A 21,124-nucleotide genomic window follows, 5' to 3' on the forward strand; every position below is an offset into this window, starting at 1 on the left:
AAAATCAAAATCCTGATGCTGCACTGCGTTCTTTGGGCAGGTATTTGTCCCTGTTATACTTTGACAGGGTGAGAGAGATGCAGGAAGGGGACAAGTATGCTTCAGGCGAGTAGTCTGATTCCAGGAGCCTGTATAGACCTTCTCTGCTCTCTGATTTCAATATTTAATTAATTTGAAGGGGTTACATTGCTAATACTTCCTAGTTAGGTCAACTGGCCTTCACCATTGTTCCCTTGTCTCTCATCAAAAATCATTTGTGGAAGGTGCTGAGCAAGGTGTCTTACAAATGAAGTTAGACAAGGGCTTTAGTACATCCTATAAACTTGATTCTGTATATTTGTCAATTATGCTGATAGGCGATCTTATAACACAATGAGGTCAAAGGTCTCAGAGAAAATGGCCTTTTCAGGCTGTGCTTAAGTCAAAATAAACAAACAAACAAATAAATAAATAAATCAAAAGGGAAAGGATCATAAGGGTGCCATGTTATGGGTGAAATGGTTAAATTCAATCTAAGACGATGGTTCCTTTTCAGGTTATCTTAAAGGGACTAAATGAAATAAATTCATAAAATGTACAACAATAGGATATTAATTAAATATCCTATTGAAATATGTTTAGGAAAAACCTATATGGTAATATACTGTTACATACTGTAAAGTGTAAGAGAATTATTAAGATACAGTTCATGATTTTGGTGAGTTTGCAATTTAAAAGAGGGACCAAGATATGTATGTAATTAATTAAACGGAACAAAATAGAACAAAATGCCATGTGTTAGAGGCAAAATTTACCCTGAAAGAACGTAGCTGGATTGAATTGATCTACTAAAAGGTAATCAGTTCATCCACCTGCAATTTATTGCGTGCCTACTATGTGACAGGTCATGAGACAGCCCTTCCTACTAAGGGACAATGATATCTGCAAACTAAATTCTTGACTAGTTTGCAGAGTACTGGATAGAGAATTAAAATAGTTTCAGATTTGGAGTTAGAAAAACCTGAATAAAACCTGTCTTTATCAATTATTCATTGGGTGACTTGGGCAACTAACTTATAATTTCCTAACTTCACTGTAGAAATCAGAGGGTCATCTTTGATTCTCTCTTCCAATTTCATCCTACAAATAGTTAATTAACAAATATGTCTTCAGATATTTCTTGTGTACATCGTATCCTCTCTATCTACACCAAGTCCTAAGGCTGGCCCTTATGATTTGTTTATGGATTCTGTTACCCACATTGGTTTTGTAATCCCCATCTCATTCTTCCATTTATCATGAATGTTGTAACCAAAGCAATTTTTCTAAAACTTTTACCTGACTCTGTATAATACTCCTCTGCTCAAAACTAGTCACTTCTCATTGCCCAAAATATGCAAGTCTATACTCTGAACAAAGCATTCAGACCTTTAATGAGCTTTGCTCGCCTTACATTTTTAACCTCACATGCCAATCTTCCTCCAACCACACCCTATGTTTCTCTAACCCCCAATCTGTTTTGTGTTTCCTTGCCTTTGTACATGCCATTTTTAATGCCAAAGCTTAAAATATTATCGGCATCCTCACACTACCAATCCTATCTGAAAAACTTTAAAATTTTACTCTTCCTTCAACATGTTGCTCAAACACCATCTCCTTTATGAAGCATTCCTTGATGATTCTGGCACAGGTAATTTTCCATCATTAGTAAATGCACAGCATGTTTTATATATCTACTGTATTAACACAATACTTTTAATGTCATTATTTGTGTCTGCCTCTTGCCTAGACAAGACTGAACACCTGAGAATAAAGACAGGGACTTTCACCTTTGCATCCTCAGTCCTAACGTAATGTCTGCCATGGAGAGGCTGTGCCATACATATTTATTGTAGTAATGACATCAGGTTTGGGGATAAGTGGAAAGAACCAAGAAAAGGAGTTAGTATTTGAGGTAGGCATTGAAAACTTTCAAAATATTTCCTGAATTTTAAAAATGTAATTTTGGGGTATTCCGTGTATTAACATACACAAATGTATATATTTTAACGATTCTCCCATGAATATGTATTTTGTCTTTTTCTACCCAATGCCCTCGTGCAGTGCTCTGAGAACAGTGAAGACTTAGTTAGCATGTTAATTATCTGCTTTTTAAACAGTATCCTACTAATGTCTCCTTGATTTCAGAAAAGTACCACTCTGATTCTTCAGTGCTATGTGGTATCAAATACTTGACTTTTCACCTGGTCATATGTTTAATTTCTTCTGGACATGTTTAAAAAACATAAGAAAGTACACCTTTGATCCACAATGGAAAACACATGACAACCCTGAGCATCTCACAGCTATTCAGTTTAACTCTCCCTGGGCAGATCGCCGAGTCGGACAGTCAGAGTAATACTTGTGCATCTTCCCACTCCAAATGATGTCTATTTCTGTTTACCAGCGATAGTTAAGCTCTTAGGTATCTTGGTGGATTTCATATCTGAATTATTTAAATGAAATTAATGATACTTTCTGGGATATTCCATTCTTATCTAAACTATTGCACATTTCCACATAAGTATATCAGGTGAAAAACCACTGATGATAATAAAGAAACTATGAATTACAGAAATCCAGAACACAGGGAAGAAAAAGAAATCTATACTGTTACAGTCTGCTTCAAGGACAGTTATTCCCTTCATTCTAAATCTTCATATTTACTTACATAAATCTTTTTTAGTTTGGTAGCATGTCGTGGTTAGGACCCAGGGAAATCGTCATTAGAAGCCTCAATGGTTTTTTTGTTTGTTTGTTTGTTTTTTCACAAGAAAGAGAGCTCTGGGAAGAAACCTCTGTGTTTGTAGATCTTCATCTTGGAAATCCCTGCATGATAAGGAAGGTATTGGCTAAATTGGAGGAGGTCATGTAGTATCTACAGGAACACCGTTCAGTGGAATAGGGTAGCATCTGAGATGCAGCCATGTAATTAGACATAGACATGATTATGTGTGGGTCAGGAAGGCGATCTTAGATGGGAGGACTGGCTTGCTTTGATCTCTTCTTCCTGTCCAAAGCTCAAGGGTTGCTCCCAACACTTGGGAATTTTCTGCTGGGCTCTCAGCTTGCAGTCGCCAGGTCCACTTGCTCCAAGCCAAGTCAGATTTTCCAAAGGAAGGTAACTTCATTTTCGTGGCAAACCCTCAGACCCAAGCCCCTTTTCACAACCCTGCCCTTCTCGGCCCCTGAACCAGTGGAGGCAACGCAGGAGCTGGCGAGGAGAGGATCCCATGGGGTGGTGGGGACAGACCCCCTTGCGAACTGCATTTGCAGCTGCCATATATTAGCCAACAAGCACCAGATTTATATGCACTTTGAAAGAAGCCCCTTCACCATTGGCTTTTTGAGCAGCGCTGTCGCTAGGGAGCGGCGGGCAGGGCGAGCACAGGCTGGGGAGAAGCGCGGGTTGTTGGTGCTGTAACCTGGGAGAGGGGCACACGCATCCTGCACTGTGCACGCGGACACACACTCCAGGCGAGGGGCAGCCCCCGGCCCCCCGGCCGCCAAAGGCGCCCCCAGGTGCCCCTCTGGGTGGAGCAGCAGCTCCCCGCTAGCCTCAGGCCCCCGGGTCCCCGCTGCTGCCGCCCAGAGGAGGAAGGCACCGCTGCTCCAATTTCCGGGGCGCCGCAGCCAGTGCCGCGCAGCCGGAGCAGGAGCCTGGGGGCGGTGCAGCCGGAGAGCGCAGTGAATGAGTTCCCCCCGCGTCTCCGAGTCTCCGAGTTGTCTGAGTTGGCGGCGCTGCGCGGGTTACCGGGCTGTGGGCGCCCCATTCGCTTACCCGTGGCCGGGCCAGACCCGCACGCCGGGGAGCCCAGGCTCCTGAGCTCCTGTCCCAGCCCCAGTCCGGGGAGAAGGCGGGCGAGCCCCAGGCAGAGGCGCGTTCAGCCCGCGCGCTGCGTGGCTTCTGCTGTCTCCATGGCGTCCTATCAGCAATCCCGCATCCAGGCTTACCTGGAGAAGAACAAGATTGGTCCCCTGTTTGAGGTAAGGCACTGTGGAGGAAGGGGTGCCCAGCCACAAGCAGACCACCTGGCGGGAAGGGGGAATGGAGACGAACGCGCAGGAGGGGCGCCCCTGTGGCTCCAGGTCGCTGCTGTCCCTGCCTCCGGGCCAGGTGTCCTGGAACACAGCGGGCTGGCACTTCCCTGCTCACCTGGGCGCACACAGGTGAGCGCGGCGGGGCCCAGCCTCAGCCTGGCAGGGAAGTTTGAGCCATCTGACTGTCCAGCACTCCAAGTCACGCCCAAGACCCTGACAGGCTGAGGGAAGGTACACACACACACGCACACACACACGCACGCACACACACACGCACACACATGCTTTCTGGAATTCATGCTGTTTCACATATTGAATTTTTAAAAATGTGGGCAGTAGTAGACCGGGAAAGGTGGAGGAGGTGCTTAGCCGGGGAAGGAACACGGTTAATAGGGAGAAGGTGGATCTGGTTAAGGAGTGGGCTTGGGTAGGTGCGGGCGTGCTGAATGAAATTGTCAAAGGGAGACGCTGACATTGGGGTCTGGATGAAAGGAGAGCGTGCCAGACCCTACCTGGATGAGGGGGAGGGAGGGGCGGAGAAGGGTTCAGGGAAAGCACACACGCATTTATGGGAAGGGGACGTAGCTCTGTGCTGTGTTCTCTTGCCAACAATGTTGGTGACAAAAATACGGTAGGAGCAAGGAAGAAGGGGAGGACTCAAGAAAATGAGAATGGGAGAGGGAAACCCTGCGCGGGCCAAGTGTCCCACCGGTTGCCAGGGGGCTGGGCCGATGTGGAGGCAGGAGGGAGGGAGGGAGGCCACTGTCCCTTCTCCTCCAGGTTGAACCTCCTAGCTTAGGCACCTGCAGGCATCCAGGGGCTGTGGGAGGGTCCAGATACCCTCGCTTGCCCTCGCAAAAAGCAGTTGTGGCCATTCTGTGGGGTTACATGTCCCTGGCCTCTGATTGGGGCTGAAGTGCAGCAGCGGGGAGAGGTACCAAGAATGGAGCAGCTTTTCTAGGACTTAAGAGAGTGAGAACAGCAGAGAAAACAGTGATTCAAACTAATGCCTCAACACAAAAAGGGAGACAGGGACAGGGCTTGCCATCAGATAGGTCTTTTCTCTGGGGAGGAGCGATTTGAAATAACCAGGATTGCGCGATCTCTTGGTTTTTCTGTCCATCCTTCATGTTGTGCTGTCTTGAAAGACTGGCCATAGTTTCTGCAGAAACTCATGTTGTGTAGTCATAATGTCCTACACAGTGTGAACTGATTCTTGTTTCTGCTAAAAGTGTTAGCAAAGGAGGTCCAAATGCAAAGGAAAGTACAATTGCTGGAGCTACTAGTTTCCTTTACCTTTAGTGAAATAATTGGAGACTATAGGCAAGGCCATATGCATATATTTTTTAAAAAAACAGAAGTATAATAACCCTTTGTGGCACATTGTATTAATTACATCAAAAGAAAGATAAAGTAAATATATTTAGAGTGTTTCTACTCTCTTGGAATATGTACAATTTGCTAGGGTGAATAACTGAGTTGTTTTTTTAAATAGATGCTGTTCTCAATGTATTTTAAAATTCTGAAGAGTTTCTCCAAGTGATAATAGAGCTTGGAATGTATGTAAACTTTCTACATAATTAGGAAATAAATCCAACTTCATATTTATCAAGTCTGCATTTGAAAAAAATGCTCTCCAGCTAGTTCTGCACTGATGAGATTTAAGTTTTGTCAAAATTTTTCATAAAATCATAAGACTTCCTCACTAAAAAACAATGACAAAATTATATGATTTATGGACACAGACAACAGTGTGGTGATTGGGGGGAGGTGGAGGAAACTATGCGGGGGAGAGGGGTGATAAATGGTGATGGATGGAGACTTGACTTGGGGTGGTGAACACATAGTGCGGTGTACAGATGATGTGCTAAGGAATTGTGCACCTGACACCTATGTAGTTTTGTTAACCATTGTCACCCCAATAAATTCCATACAAAGGAAAAAATGATGTGCTTTGATTTTTGTAGATTTTGTTGATGACATGTTACATACATCCCATATGTAGTGATGAGTAATTAATTTTTAAGGATTGATGTGCCCTTTTAAAAATTGAAGGGAGAAAATGGATACGTTCTCTTTTAGGAAAAGCAGGTCTTTATACAATAATTTTGATCTTTCTAGAGCTCGGTTTTGAGAGTAGAATTACACATACTTCACAAAATTGAACAATCTCACCAGCTTGTAGTTGCCTATTTCTTCTCATTCTAGAAAACCAGTGAAATTGGTGTAACACAGATATTGTTGATCTAACATTCTCGTCAGTGCTCCCAGCACTTTGGTTAATGGTTCTTATAAGAACTGCTCTGGAAACCAGAGGGGGAGCCAGGAATCCAAATATAGTAAGAGGCACAAATTATTATGTATTTAATTCCTGGACCACATTTTAAGAAACAGTGGCATAAGCTAAAATCTCCTTTTCTCAATCACTTATTGAAATGGTTAGATGTCTCCTAGTTTTATTATATGTGCTTTGTTGTGATTTTTTTGTGTTTGTGCTGAGGTAGTGGAGTTGGTGAAATAAGTTTACTTTTGTCTTGAAAATATACAAGACCTGACATTATGTCCCCTTTACAGATTTTGTAAATTTGGAATGTTTTGTTTTTATTTTAAAAAAACAAACAAACATATTGGAATGAGGCATCTCAAAGAGAGCACGTGAATGTTATTTCAAAACAATAGCAAAGGTCACATATACTATTATTGAGGATACTTGTATCCTGTTTTGTTTTGTTTTTCACCTGGATATCTTATTTACTTACTTGCTAGTTTATCTCTTAATTTGTTTATTTCTAACATCTTATCATTTGAGAAGCTTATAAAGTATTGCATACAATATGGTGTTTCAAAAACTACTTTAAAGTAAAATGAATCTTGTTTCCAGATTATTTAGTAGTGTAAGTTTATGCTACCTTTAAATATGATTGAAGATGTTTTGAGGCATTATAAAACTACTAGAGGCCCGGTGCACAAAATTCGTGCACTGGGGTGGCGGGGGGGCAGACTCTAAGCCCAGCCTGTGCCCTCTCACAGTCCGGGACACCTCGCTCCTTACCTCCCACTTGCTCCCTGCTCCTTACCACTTGGCTTGCTGCTACTTAGCGCTGTGGCGGAGGCGAGAGAGGCTCCCACCACTGCCGCTGTGCTCGCCAGCTGTAAGCCCAGCTTCTGGCTGAGCAGTGGGAGTGCACTGACCGCCAGGGGGCAGCTCCTGTGTTGAGCGTCTGCCCCCTGGTGGTCAGTGCACATCATAGTGACCAGTCGTTCTGATCATTCTGCCATAACTGTTGCTTAGGCTTTTATTATATAGATGCCTAGAAATCATTGCATTAGAGTCTTGGATAATGATATTTTAATCAAATAATACGAAGATTTAAGATGAAAATGGTAGTGATGACTTACATTCCACAACTATTTCATATTTTTGTAAGATGTAACACTTTCAGTATTCTGTTGATTTATTCAGGGTTGGTAGGTAGGGAAGCCTGGGCATCAATCTATAAGGAATGCTTGACACCACTTCAATAAATTAACACTAAAATCCCATTTACTATGGATTTCCACACATAGTTCCTTAATTGTGACATGGTTTGTCTCCCACCAAAGGGGAGTATTTTTGCAACACACATAGAGAAGAAGTATAATGTAAACACAAGACTTATCTCAAACCCTAAGGCCAACCACTTAACCATCAAAGAATTTGGCAGTCAGAAATTCGGAAACTGAATAATTAACTGGCATATAGCTTCTTATTGGGATCAAGAGATTTATTTTGTCGATATTGTAAGCAGCTTAACTTCATTTCCAAGAGATTATATGCTGTGAAACATCACAGTAAATTTATTTTCAACATAGAGAAGGATACATTGCAGTTAAAATAGAATAATTACTTGAAAATTATTGGTTGTAAGCTGCTCAGGGCAGTCATATATCTTGGTTCAAGCCCGAGCGTACTCACAAGAGTGTAAAATTCTAAACTACCAAAAAGCAGAATAAAAGGTCCTTTATAAAAATCTCCATAGAATTTTAAATCTCTGTGTATTGAAGATATGGCCAACCAAATTCACTGTATTTCTCCAAATGCAATATGATTCACTCCAAGTAAAATCACCTTCTTTGTTTAGCTCAAAGAACCTCTACTTACACGGCCTGAATTTGTGCTAATTGATTTGGCAGGTGTTATGAGATGGACTCAGGTCCAGTGTATGGTCACCCATAGCCTGCATCAATCACACACTTGCTGCTGCACAAGTGGCTTTTTCCAGGTACCCTGCCCCACACTTTCCAGCCACATCTGCAACCCTGAAATCCAGTTGGCCTGGTGAGTACCAGGTAGTCACCTGGCAGGATCGGGAGATTTGTTACTTATGAGGTAGGGGAGTGTTGAGAAAGTAATTAAATATATTGAACACAATGCGAGCAAACTATCACACTGATGGAGATGGGCGTCACAAATATAAAAAGGAAAAGAGGTAGAATGAACCTTGTGGTGCTGGAATGAAATTGGAGGTATTAATGTGTCTCATGACTTTCAATAATAAAAAAGATATAGATGTAATAAAAGTAAGTATAGATTTGTATATATACTAGTGTGTATTAACAAACTAGTATATATAAATGTATACATTTATTTCCTTACTCTGCCTTACTGTGAAGGCCTAGGAATAGCAACACCCCAGTAGCAATGAGCACACTTAGTGACCAGATTTTGGATTATAAATGTCATTCTCTGTTAGTGGAACCAGGTATCCTTGGAGAAATGGTTGATTCCAGCTTTGGAGCTAAGAAAGTACAAGATGAACCTGAAAAATCTTATGCTAGAAAGTAAGAAAGTGGCCAAAGAAAAATAGGTACATGTCAGAAGAATATAGAAGGCAACTTTAAGAAGCTCTTATTAACTAAATCTGGGGCGTCTTAAGAATCAAAACAAACAAATGATGGTAATAGATTATCTTGCTGTATAAAATAGGAGTATTTTATTGCACAGGGACAATAATGAGATACCTGAATGTATTCAATTTATAGGGAGATGAAACCAATTTATTATATAGTAGAATGCCAATTAATTAAAATTGAAGGGATGATGGAGTTAGAAAATCACTACTTGGCAACCATCTTCTTAGTAATTCAGGCAAGAAACATGAATTGATGCTAAAACAAATGTGTGAAAAGTGGATGAGGAATGAGATGTTACATTATCTCTAGAGTCTTTTCACAGAATAGTTTTAATTACAAAGGGAAAAAGTAACTTTATAGTGAAGGAACCTGGCAGACACTACTTTAAATAATCAAACCGATCGATATCCTGTGCCTCCTGGTAGCATGCAGGTAAAACAATGTAGTATTGCTTCTGTAATATTTCTGCCAATCACGCAGGACTTGAATTGAGTAATGGGAAACATATCTGATAAACTCGTTGGGGAAATCCTGTTTTCCTGGAGTCTTCAAAAATGTTAAGGTCGTGAAAGTCATGGGAGGTCTCAGACTGAAAAGACATGTTAAGTAAATACTAAATAAGAAAGAAAACAGGAAAATTTCCAAAGCATTGGGAAAATAGGCAACACTCTTCTAAGTAATCTACTGGTCAAAGAAGAAATCTCAGGGAAATTTTAAAAATATATTGACTAACAAAAAGAAAGATATGACATATCGAAATATGTGAGACACAGCTCAAGCAGTGCTGAGAGGGAATTTTACAGCTCTAAGATGCATATGTTACAAAAGTGACCTGTTGTGACTGGTCTGAATAGGGGCCCTCCCCTGCTTTCTCTTCCTTTTCTCTGTGCCCTCCCTCTAGTGGAGGACAGGCTGAAAGATGTGTTATAGCAGTGGTTCGCAAACTCATTAGTCAACAGAGCCAAATATCAACAGTACAACCATTGAAATTTCTTTTGAGAGCTGAAAACCGACTTCTGCGCATGGGCCATGAAGTTTCAATCGCACTGTACGTGCGCGCCTGCACGTGGTATTTTGTGGAAGAGCCACACTTTAGGGGCCAAAGAGTCGCATGTGGCTCACGAGCCGCAGTTTGCCGACCACTGTGTTACAGTAATCTGCTGACAGTAGGTGTGTGTTCATATATTATATCATGTCCTGTATCTAAAGGTAGATCTGAAACTCTTGAAGGTTACAAAGCTCAGTAGGTATCCATTGAATTAAACAGAGCATTGACTTGTATATATTTTTTCCTTCTGTGGGGAAAAAAAACCCACATTGAAGATAGAGCCAGCTAGAAAATAGCATATTTCAAAAAAAAAAATTCTCACCCAAGGTTATGTTTATTGATTTTAGAGAGAGGAAAAAGGAGAGAGAAGAAACATTGATGTGAGAGAGAACATCAGTTGGTTGCGTTCCGTATGTGCCCTATCTGGGAATCAAACCTGCAACCTTTTGGTATACCTGATGATGCTCTAGCCAACTGAACTACGCTGGCCCGAACAGCATCTTAATACTTATTTGTTTAAATGGAGAGCAAAATATCCTCCATTCTATTAATTAGCCTTTATGAACAGTGAATAACTTTTAATTATGTACTTAAGTGAATTAACCTAATTTAATTCCCTTTCAGCCATATTTTTCTCTTTTTAATATCTGCTTTCTGGAGAGGGCTTGATAAATTAATTCACACCGCTGTGCAAGGCTTAATGCCTAACTCCCCCAAATTCATTTGCATTTAATATAGAGGAAGATGCATGGCACAGTTACATGGGATGAGGCAGGTGATCTTTGGTGATAACTCTGGCTTAGTGTCATTTACTGTCCGCTTGGCCCTGAGCAAGTTACCTGATCCCTGTGAACATCCCTGTCCTCATCTGAATAACAGTGCCTGAGGAGTATTTTATGAGGAACATGTGAGAGGAAACAAAGTCTAAAGAGCCCGGTTCAGTCCCTGCCACTTGGTGAACACCCAGTCAGTTTTGGCTGCCATCACATTACCTGCTGCTGCTATTTCTCTTTTCTGTTGATATTAGCAACCCAGTGACAGACCACGTAATAAGTTGCTTTTGGAAATTAGAACACACTCAGAGTGTGCATCTGCTTAGGTTGTAGCTCTGCTGTCTCTGAAAAGGAGAAAGGAGAGCAGCACTTGGCAAAGTGTGAATGTAGGGTGTGTGTGTGTGTGTGTGTGTGTGTGTGTGTGTGTGTGTGTGTGTGTTCGTTGGTGGGGGCAGGGGAGGCCTTGCTTGTTGCTATATCTCAACATTGACAATATACTTTCGCAAAATTTGAAAGCATTGCATAAAGTTAGAAAACAGCCCAGAATATCTTTTATTTATTTCAGAAGGAACCCTCACTCCCTCACTCCCCATCACTCTCTGTAATATGCTTTTCTGTTTTTCTTCGCATCCCTATTGTCATTTGATATTATTTCACTGGATTTTTATAATTTCAGTTTATGTTCTCTTTACTCCACTAGAATATAACTTCTTAAAGGCAGATATTTAATCAGTTTTAACTGCTTATATCTTCATAGAAAATGTCTGGTGCATAGCAGGTAGTCTACTAAATAGTTGTCAATGCATATATGAATGAAAAGAAATCAGGACCAGCCCGTCACTTCTGAAAAGTGTGGCTTGTGTATAAATGATAATGTGCACTAGGAGTCTGGGAATATCCTCAGAGTTTATGGGAGATTTCACCTTGAAAACTCATTATGACTTTATTATCTTTTCAACAGATATTAAATTCTTTGGTGCATAATATTTGAAACTTTATTTCCATTCCTTCAATATATATTTATTGGGTACTGTATTATCTACTGAGAACTTATAAATGTAGTAAAACATTTCCTGTCCTCAAAAACTCAGGTGTATTTAGATAAGACTGATACACTCATAATTTTATAAAAGCTATCTTTGTTTTATGTTTATATGCCATGTCCATTTTCATATTCATCAGTTCATTCCATCATTATAATATTAGAAGTAAGACTCATTTTGAAATCAGATTTAGATATTGGTTTTCAAGAAATTTGCCATAGAATCAAGTATGTAAACTGAATAAAGTCAAGGGAAGATTTGTTAGTTTCTGTTGTAGCTTTTATTCCTGGAAGTCCTTAGCAAAAATCACATTAAAACATGAATTATTAAAAATATCTAAGTGCTCTGGTTGTTGGGTAGTGTTCTATGTGAAACATTCTGATAGTTTTAAGTTGTTCCTTTAACATAAAAAAGAGGAGTTTCTTTTTGAAGCATAGCCTGGGGCATAGAGTAGTATATAACTCATGCTATTTCTTTACTGTTTGAACTATTGATCAAAATGCATAGTGACAAACTGAATTGAGAATACATTTAGTTTTTCTTGTATTTGAAATAACATATCTATATGTGTGAAGTGGACTTCATTATATAATCTTTCTTGTAGTTATATGTCGGAGATTTTTTTAAATTAATGCTTACTTTTATGAATTCTTTCTAGCGGACCTGGTATTTTCTTTTTTCTTTTTATATTTTGTTTACAAAATATAATAATCATCTTAGCATTATATAAATGGTAATAAAAACAACTACAGTTTATTAAACAGAATATTATTTTATTGTAACTAAAAATATTTATTAAGACATTCCCTGGTATCTTTCCTCTTAGTGGCAAAAACACCTTTAAATTTACACAGAAGACAAATATTCTACTTTTTGGAAATTCATATGAAGCATCAGCTTTCACAGAATTATTTTAACTCAAATCCTCACTTAACATTCAGTTAAGACATTGAAGTCTGTGTATAGTTGGCAACATCCCATTGCTATGATCTGTGGATTGGTAGGGAATCCAAGACAGAGATCAGTGTCACTAAGTTCATCTATCGTTCAGTTTTGAGAAGTAATATTTAGGGAAGAATTCATGAGGGTCATGTACATTAAGTTCTCGAGTTATTAAAAATGTATTTTGGGTGAAATTAGTTGAACAGTGACTTGGATACCCACTCTGCACGAGGTGGCCCATTGAAGACTTACTTTCACTGAGTGGTACGGTGGAGTGATTTAAGAAGCCTGTACTGAGAGTCACCGTGAGAACCAGATCATGAAAATACAGTTTTGTCAATTCAAGGACGTGGAGGGGCGTGTTCATTACATCAGACAGAATCCTCTTATGGGAACTACTGCTTAATTTTATAATGCCAGAGAAGGCGTGTGAATATTTTGAATTGTTTAACTAATAGCATTCCTGCCCTACTTTCCCACCACACATCCCCTGCTCTAGGTTTCTGGAAAACTCATAGCCTAGTGATAGCCAGAATGTAGGCCATTATCACCACCACCCCTCTCCCGCCTGCCCCCCATAATGTTCTCACTTGTACTTTTATCTTATTCCCTTCACATTTCATTTATGCAATTTGATCATAATTTTTACTTCTATGGGAGATATCTTAAACTCTTTTTGAAGTAAGGATGAATATAAGTATGTTATTTAAATCGTAAAGTCACCCACTCATGGTCCAAATAATTTAGATACATGATCGGATATATTTGAATTATCTGTTTCCTGTTGATACACACTCTAGCTGGCTTTCTTTGGACAAAATATTTTGCTCCTTCTGGGTTGTTGAAAATTTATTTTCAGTTTGATGATTTCTCTCCCAGGATGAGTTTCGGGAGTAGCAGAGACATGGCTGCCTAACATCTGCCTGTGTGTCAGGGCCTTTGCATGATCTGTTTGCTCTGCTTGAAAGGTCCTCCCCTCCTCCCAACACCTGGCTTGGCTGCCCCTCTTGCCCTTCGGATCTCAAGTTAAACCTCTCATCAGACAGCTCACTCTCCGCAGATTCCCAGTGAGCCTCCACCCTGCCGTTGTTTTATTGCCACCACAGTACTCAGTCACTGGCCCTTTCTTACCCATCTGTTCAGTATGTGGCTCCTCCTATAATATAACCTCCACGAGGAAAGGGGCTTGGTCAACCTTGTCCTTTGACATATCTCCACATTGTTCAGGAGCCCGTTTCCTGTAATTGGCTATTCATTTTTATTCCTCTCACTTAACTTTTTTCAAAAAGGGTTAAATCAACTTTCCCCAGTCGTTTTGCATGGATTAGCCATTAAAAATACAGAAAAGATGAACTCCACATTACACAGGGGTGGGCAAAAGTAGGCGTACAGTGGTAATACAAATAAATAATGCATTGGTTAATGAATAATAATACAATAAGCTCTGTGTTTCATGTACTCACAACTCTAAGTCTCCTTGTTGCCCATCCCTGCATACGCAATATTAGAACAACTGTGTAAGATACACAAAAAGTATGGAAAGTAAGAATGGTTCATAGCTTTTATATGAGGTACCAGATTAATGGGCTAGTTTTTGCTCCGAGAACCCCATTCTGTTTTCCAAGCTCTGTTTTGCTGCTATATTGCTTTTAGGTGATTTGGTCTTCTAGAGGCCTTTACCGACTCTCACATGACTAGTAGCATATTTGCATATTAATACTGAATTTCTTGTCAGTTAAAACCTTAATGGGGATTTTTGCCCCAGGCTGAGAGAAAAACCCTAATTGATGAACCAGATCAGAAGTGATGGTGATAAGAGGACAGAGCAGAAGTGAGCCTCAGGGGACTAGAAATGGTGCCCTGGGGAGGTGGAAAAGAAGTAAGTCACACATTTCAAATACAAGCCTACTGTCACTCTATGAGCCCTCCCCCGCCTTTAAAATCCTTTTTCAAAGAGAACACACACACACACACACATACACACACACACACACACACACACACACACACACACAATTGTGCACTTTACATATTACCTGGCTTCACAAGACTTATCCTCGGCTCTGTAGTAACACTCAGGAATCAACTGCCCTAACATGAGGAAAAATGAACACTGAGGGAGGTGGCTGACAGCATTATAAAGGACACATGGGGCATCTCCTTTGGACATGTCTCAGGCCAGGTGGGAATGTGCTGTACCATCACCACATCGACAGCTGTCTACATGGCATCTCCCATTCCAGAAATAATTTTGACTGGGTACTGTTTGAAAGATTTTCCATGTAGGTTATCTTATAGGTACCTCAAACTCAAAATGACTAAAGGGAAGCCAAAACAACACAAGATGTGCCACTCTTTACCTTTTTATTTCAGCTACAGATTAATAATTCTCCCCAAGGTCCAGATAGCTTTCATGCCTTCCTTTTCTTAAACAAATATATCTGGTAAATTATCAAATCCTTTCAATTTGTTCTTTGAAATGCCCTTCCTTGCTCTTATCATCATTGCTAGTTTAATCCTGGCAACCACACAAACTCCATCAGATTGTGCCATTCTGAGCCATTCTACATGTGGCTGACAAATTAACTGTTCCAAACAGTGACATTTATCATGTCATTTATCCATTCACTGGGGCCATGCTTCTTAAACAAGAGCATGCATTCATTATAACAAATGCTAACTGTGGACAAAATACAAGGTTCATGTAATTCCCCCCCTCCCCGCCCCACCCCCCGCCACATACACACCTGAGAAAGTTTATTGAATGTGGCTAAAGGAAGGGAATTATTAAATTACACCAGGTGGGTCATAGTGGTTTTGCATGGATTAGTGATATAATTGCTGGACTAGCTGTTCACTATCACCACTTTGCACACCTTATTTTATTGACTTTCTTAATTCACTGGATCAAGGGGAAATAAACATACAAATCCCCTGGTTTTTGAGACTTGGACTATCTTTCAGATACTTTAACTTGGCTATTGTTTTCGTTTTGGATGATACATCAGCTAAGGTTCATGTAAATTTCAAAGCTAATCAAACTTTAGAGAATTTTTATGCTTGCCTTTTACCACATTTGGCTTTGCCTCCAGTCAGCTGGGAGGATGAATTAACAGTCCTGGAGCACTGAGGATGCAAAGGTTTTGCAACACTGAATTATGAGATGAATTCCAAACTAGGGTGGCATTCAAGGTCTTTCAAAATCTGATTAACCAGAACTTTTCATTGTCCCCACACACCACCTTCAGCTAGCCAGCTTAGCTTATCAATTTTGCCAAAACATATAATGTCAAGTCTTTTCTTGATAATCTCTCTACATGTAATGTTTCCCTTTTCTTCAATAAAGTCTTGGATTAGGTTCCTTGAGAAACAGACTCAGAGATGCAGCTTTGCATGTACATTCACGGGATCAGCACCTTGAGGGGAGTGAGGGTAGAGGGTTTGAGTAGAGGAAGAAGTTGGGCGAAGAGGCAGTTACAATAGAGTCCTCAGCTGATGATACAGACGGGATCACCTGGGGAGCTCTGGAATGGGGAGGCAGGTAAGGGTTGTTCCAGTGGATACATGGTAGTCAGGCCTTTGTACTCCAGTCATCAGAAGCAGGCTTCCTCCAGGGAAAGAATGTGACCTTGGGTAAGTAAGTTGCCTTCTGTGGGAGGACAGTTCTGGAGGAGGCTTCAGGTAAGAACCTTCAAAAGCCGACATTCCTGGCAGCTGTCATAATGAGCATTTGTTTCTGAAGGAAATACCTGGGCACAAATCCCAGTTTCTATTGTATTCCCCTATCCAACCATCCATCACTTATTAGGGGATAGTTTGTGTTTTGCCTTTTTAATTAAAGTTTTTGACTGCTCTAGTTTCCCCAGCTTTTCTGTTTCTGTGAACTCCTGTTGCACTGAGAGGCCGAGCTACTCATTTTAGTGGTTAACCACATTGTTACTTAACTACTTTCTGAGTTATGGCTTTCTTTCTAACTATATTGTTGGCTCCCCTCCCCCCCCTCCCATTTCTTTAAGGATCTGTCTTTGACTACGGTATATGCATCATAAGAATTCAACTGAATACTTGTTGATTGAATAAATGCATATAAAACAGCATGCTCTACAGAAATACAACATAATGTTGTACACAAAGCAAGCTAAAATTTTCTGCTATTTCTAAACTTCACCAGGAAAAATACACAAAGGTTAAAAGATGATCCACAAAAGAAAAAGAATTAAAATTTATAGTCAGTTTGTGAGTCAGCTGACCCCCCCTTTTTTTTGTGTGTGTGTAAACAAGACTGATTTGGATTTTCTGGGTTTTCTTTTTGTAACATAGAGTCCTCAGTTATCAGTGTAGTTACAAATATTGTGATTTGTATAAATCATGATGCCATTCAATCGTTCAAGCCTAAGAAAGGTGCAGCTAAAATAAAAGGCATCCTATTTCATTTAATTGTTTGCCCTCTTTCTCACATGGGTATAGTATACATGGAATTGTTAAATGGAGGTTTTGTTATATTTCATGCTGGCTTTTATTGATTAGGTAGTAAAGATTCAATAAAATATAGCTGGTGCATATTAATTATGAATTTGATGTTTATTAACACAGATTTTATTTAATACCTAGCAGAGTCCACATTTGTTTTTCTTAACCTTTTGCACTCGGATGTCGAGTGTGACTCAACACGGTTAGCATCGATAGCAGGAATCGAGAAAAAAGCAAGCGAGTGCAAAGGGTTAAATGTAAAGCAAATGCATTACTGAGCTAAAGATAGATAAACTAGAGGCCCAATGCATGAAGATTCGTGCAAGAATAGGCCTTCCTTCCCCCAGCTGCCGGCACCACCTTCGCTCTGGCCCTGAGCTGCCTTTCCACCTTCACTCTGGCCAGAGCTGCCTTCCGCCTCTTGCCTTGTTGCGTCAATTTGCATATTCCCTCCTTATTGGCTGTGGGTGCCGCCATCTTTGTCACAGAGTTATGGTCAATTTGCATAGCCCATCTTTATTAGATAAGATTGGTCATTTTTACTCTACTTTGGACTAGTGAAGGTGCTAGAGAATCTATTAGTTTACTTTCTTCGGTACTTTAATGAGACTTAAAAATGTGACTTTGGAGGCTCATGTAAGTAAAGTCATGACCTAAAGTGTTTCCGAATGCCATTATCTGTGAAAGCAACAGGAGGGGCTTTTACCACAGGTTAATTTATTAATTGGACTAGAAAGTGGATTTCATTGTAATGCAATACATTTTTCAGTTTGGTTCTAAATGTGCATCTAGAAATGTGCTATGTTATTATTTTTTACTTTAGCTGAAAATTATTTTGTATTTTTCATTCCTGAGAGCCATATTGGTGACAATGGCAGAGTGGTTTCTTTTTAGTCACTATAGCTTTTATTTCCTTTTTTGGAGGTTTCCATATGATTATATGGTAGCTACTCTTAATGGAAAATGGGAAAAATGACAGTTTCTTTTCAGACTCAGTGGCATTTATGTCTTTTTCTGGTTTTACTCTCATGGCTAAGACCTCTAATATAATGCTGAATAGAAATGGTAATACTTGATATTTTTTGTGTATAGGTCCTGATTTTAAGAGGAATGATTACTGTAATTTTATTAGTTTTTTAAATAGATACCTTTTATAAAGTTAGGAAAGTTTACTTCTCTTAATAGTTTGCTAGGATTTTTAAATTAAAAGTTGAGTTCAATAATATTTAAAGATATTTCTTAGTATATTGAAATTATCATATGATTTTGACCTTTATTAATGGGAAAAACTACATTATTGAATTTTAAAAATGTTAAACCAATTTTGTATTTCTGGAAGAAATTGATTCTGATTAAAATGTATAATTTATTTTCTTACATTGCTGAATTTTAATTGCTAATAAGTTGTTTAAGATATTTTTCCTCTACTTTTTGGAAGTTTTAAACTTAATTTCTTTCTTTTGCGATTATCTCAGAAATAGTAGGGTGCATTTTTAACTTAAAAACCTGAAGTTGAGCAACATCTTTGCCTTCCTCATGAAAAATGAAAGGACTTTCGAGTGCTTTACTTCTGGCTACCACTTTCCCCAGCTTATATGCTGTTGTTTATTTCAGTTCTTCTTCTTCTTGTCCTTCTTCTTCTTTTTTTGGTCCAGACCCACAGAGCAGACAGGAAACAAATACCTTAAATTTTTATGCATATTTTAAGGTGTTCTTTCAAACACCTGTCCTTAGACATCCTTGAAAACAATATACCAATTCTGTTCTTTTTCAATCTCTGAGTCATACCATTATCCAATGTCTATCAATCAGTGGATCTCTACTTCTGGCAGTAGATCAGCTATGGGGACAAATAAATATTCTTAAGGCATGGGAGCTTTTCTACCTGGCTTTTTAGCAGACTTCGGAGTGAACTTATAGTGCTGTAACAGTCCAGTAGTCCACTTGGATTTTATGCCACTGTATCATGCAGGACCAGGTCTAAACCAGTCTCAAGTTTTCGTCTTAGTCATGGGTCATAATGAACTCCCCAGGAAGACATATGAATGGATTGAGGGAATGGAGGCAGTGTAGCAGACGTATGCATTGAAGGAGGCTACCTGCATGTTTAACTTACTTGTGTATTCTACACTGAGTGGCCAGATTATTATGATCTCTGAATGCTAATAATCTGGCCACTCGATGTACTTCTCTTGAGTACCTCATTTATTTGATATAAAAGATACTATAAATCGTGCATCTGATCAGTTTTCCCCTTTGCACTGGCTGATAGAAAGCTCAGGGCAAATAGGTGGTTGATCTCCAGCAAAAGTCTAGAATACTTTTGTTACCCATTTGAGATACAAATACACTAAGTGGCCAGATTTTTATGCGTTCAGAGATCATATAATCTGACCACTCAGTTAGATTGCTAATACACATATCCAATCTTATGGTTTGGTGAGTCAGAGAATACCCACTTTATGATGAGCATCTCGGGTCTCATGGCCAATTCATATCCCATGGTCAGATGTTCTTAGAGGGTCCAGTAACAAGCCAAGAGGTCCATCTCAAAAGGAAACAGGCTAGCTGGAGAAGCAGACAGGACCTCATTAAAATCCTCTAGAGTTCTGTGCTGTGATTCTCCTATGAAGGCTAGCCAGACACTCAAAACAGCATCTTGCTTGGCACAGGCACTTCCGGTATCATTGGATCTCCTGGGGCATAAGGATTGAGTGCTGGAGCAGCATGTATTGAAGCTGGACCTGCTGCAGAGTCTTGTCTTGCTCTGGACCTGAGTCAAAAAGGGTAACCTAATGGATTGTTCACTCTCGTGTGGTACATGATGCCTCCAAAATCCAAAGAGGGTTTGCTTCTTTGTAGAATTAGGTGGGGTGGGGGTGGGGGTGCAGCCCCTTTGGAGAGGATATTCTACAGGATTAGTGGGCCTTCAGAGGCTTCACCAATTTGATGCACCCATAAATTTTCATGAGGCCAGACTCTCTATTGTGGTAACCCAAATCAGGTTTCACCTTACCAGATCTAGTTTCTTTTTTCTATTACATAGATTAAGTTATATTTCCATACGCTGCCCATCTATTTCACCTTTAAAGACACCATGATTGATTATCAGACAATATGAAAGATTACTGCTGGTCAAAATATTTTGCTTATCATTTTGTCCCTCTTCCCCATTATGGCAAATATGTCCATCTTGTCTATGGAAGCTAAGCATTGCCACCTGGTCTTTGCTAGTTTGAATGACATCATCCCAGTTGACTGCAGAGCCTATTCAGTTGACAACTCTCACTGTTATCTCTGGCCTGTAGAGACTATCACCACAGAGCTTATCAAGGGCATTCTCTTGGGAGTGAAGAGAATGTCCTCTAGGCCTGTTTAGAATTGGTGGTGAGTGAATGTACAGTTTGCACATGATAAACTCACTCCACTCACTGTTCTTATCTTTCTAAGCCTTTGAAGTCTTTTCTTTATATTAGGACTAGAGGCCCAGTGCATAACATTTGTGCACTGGGGAACCCCTCAGCACGGCCTGCACCCTCTCGCAGTCTGGTACCCCTCGGGGGATGTTCGCCTGCCAGCTTAGGCCCGCTCCCCAAGCCGGCAGGTGGACATCCTCTGAGGGGTCCTTAGGGCTGCCGTGGTGGTGGGAGCCTCTCCTGCCTCTGAGGCAGCACTAAGGAGCAGCAAGCCCAGCTTCTGGCTGAGCGACACTCTCCCTGTGGGAGTGCACTGACCACCAGGGGGCAGCTCCTGCGTTGAGCATCTACCCACTGGTGGTCAGTGCACGTCATAGCAACCTGCCGTTCTGCCATTCAGTCAATTTGCATATTAACCTTTTATTATATGGGATATACTGGGACATCTCAACCTCATTGAATGTAGGACTCTGTTGAGGC

At 40.2% G+C, this 21,124-nt stretch overlaps 1 protein-coding gene across 5 annotated transcripts in view; it reads left to right on the forward strand.

Moving 5' to 3' along the window:
- Window positions 1-3,921: 3,921 nt before the first annotated feature.
- LOC307113920 (uncharacterized protein C8orf34) overlaps window positions 3,922-21,124 on the forward strand; it is a gene marked incomplete at both ends in the record, with an annotated part of 253,601 nt that continues 236,398 nt past the window's right edge. For 4 of the 5 annotated variants that reach the window (XM_079795931.1, XM_079795933.1, XM_079795932.1 and 1 more), the window contains one exon: window positions 3,922-4,005. In XM_079795931.1, the coding sequence (XP_079652057.1) occupies window positions 3,937-4,005 (69 nt within the window). The remainder of the gene's footprint in view (window positions 4,006-21,124) is intronic. The other variant, XM_079795930.1, reaches the window with a different exon arrangement.

This window comes from Cnephaeus nilssonii (genome assembly GCF_951640355.1).
Source record: "Cnephaeus nilssonii genome assembly, chromosome: 18".
Taxonomy (NCBI): Eukaryota; Metazoa; Chordata; class Mammalia; order Chiroptera; family Vespertilionidae; genus Cnephaeus; species Cnephaeus nilssonii.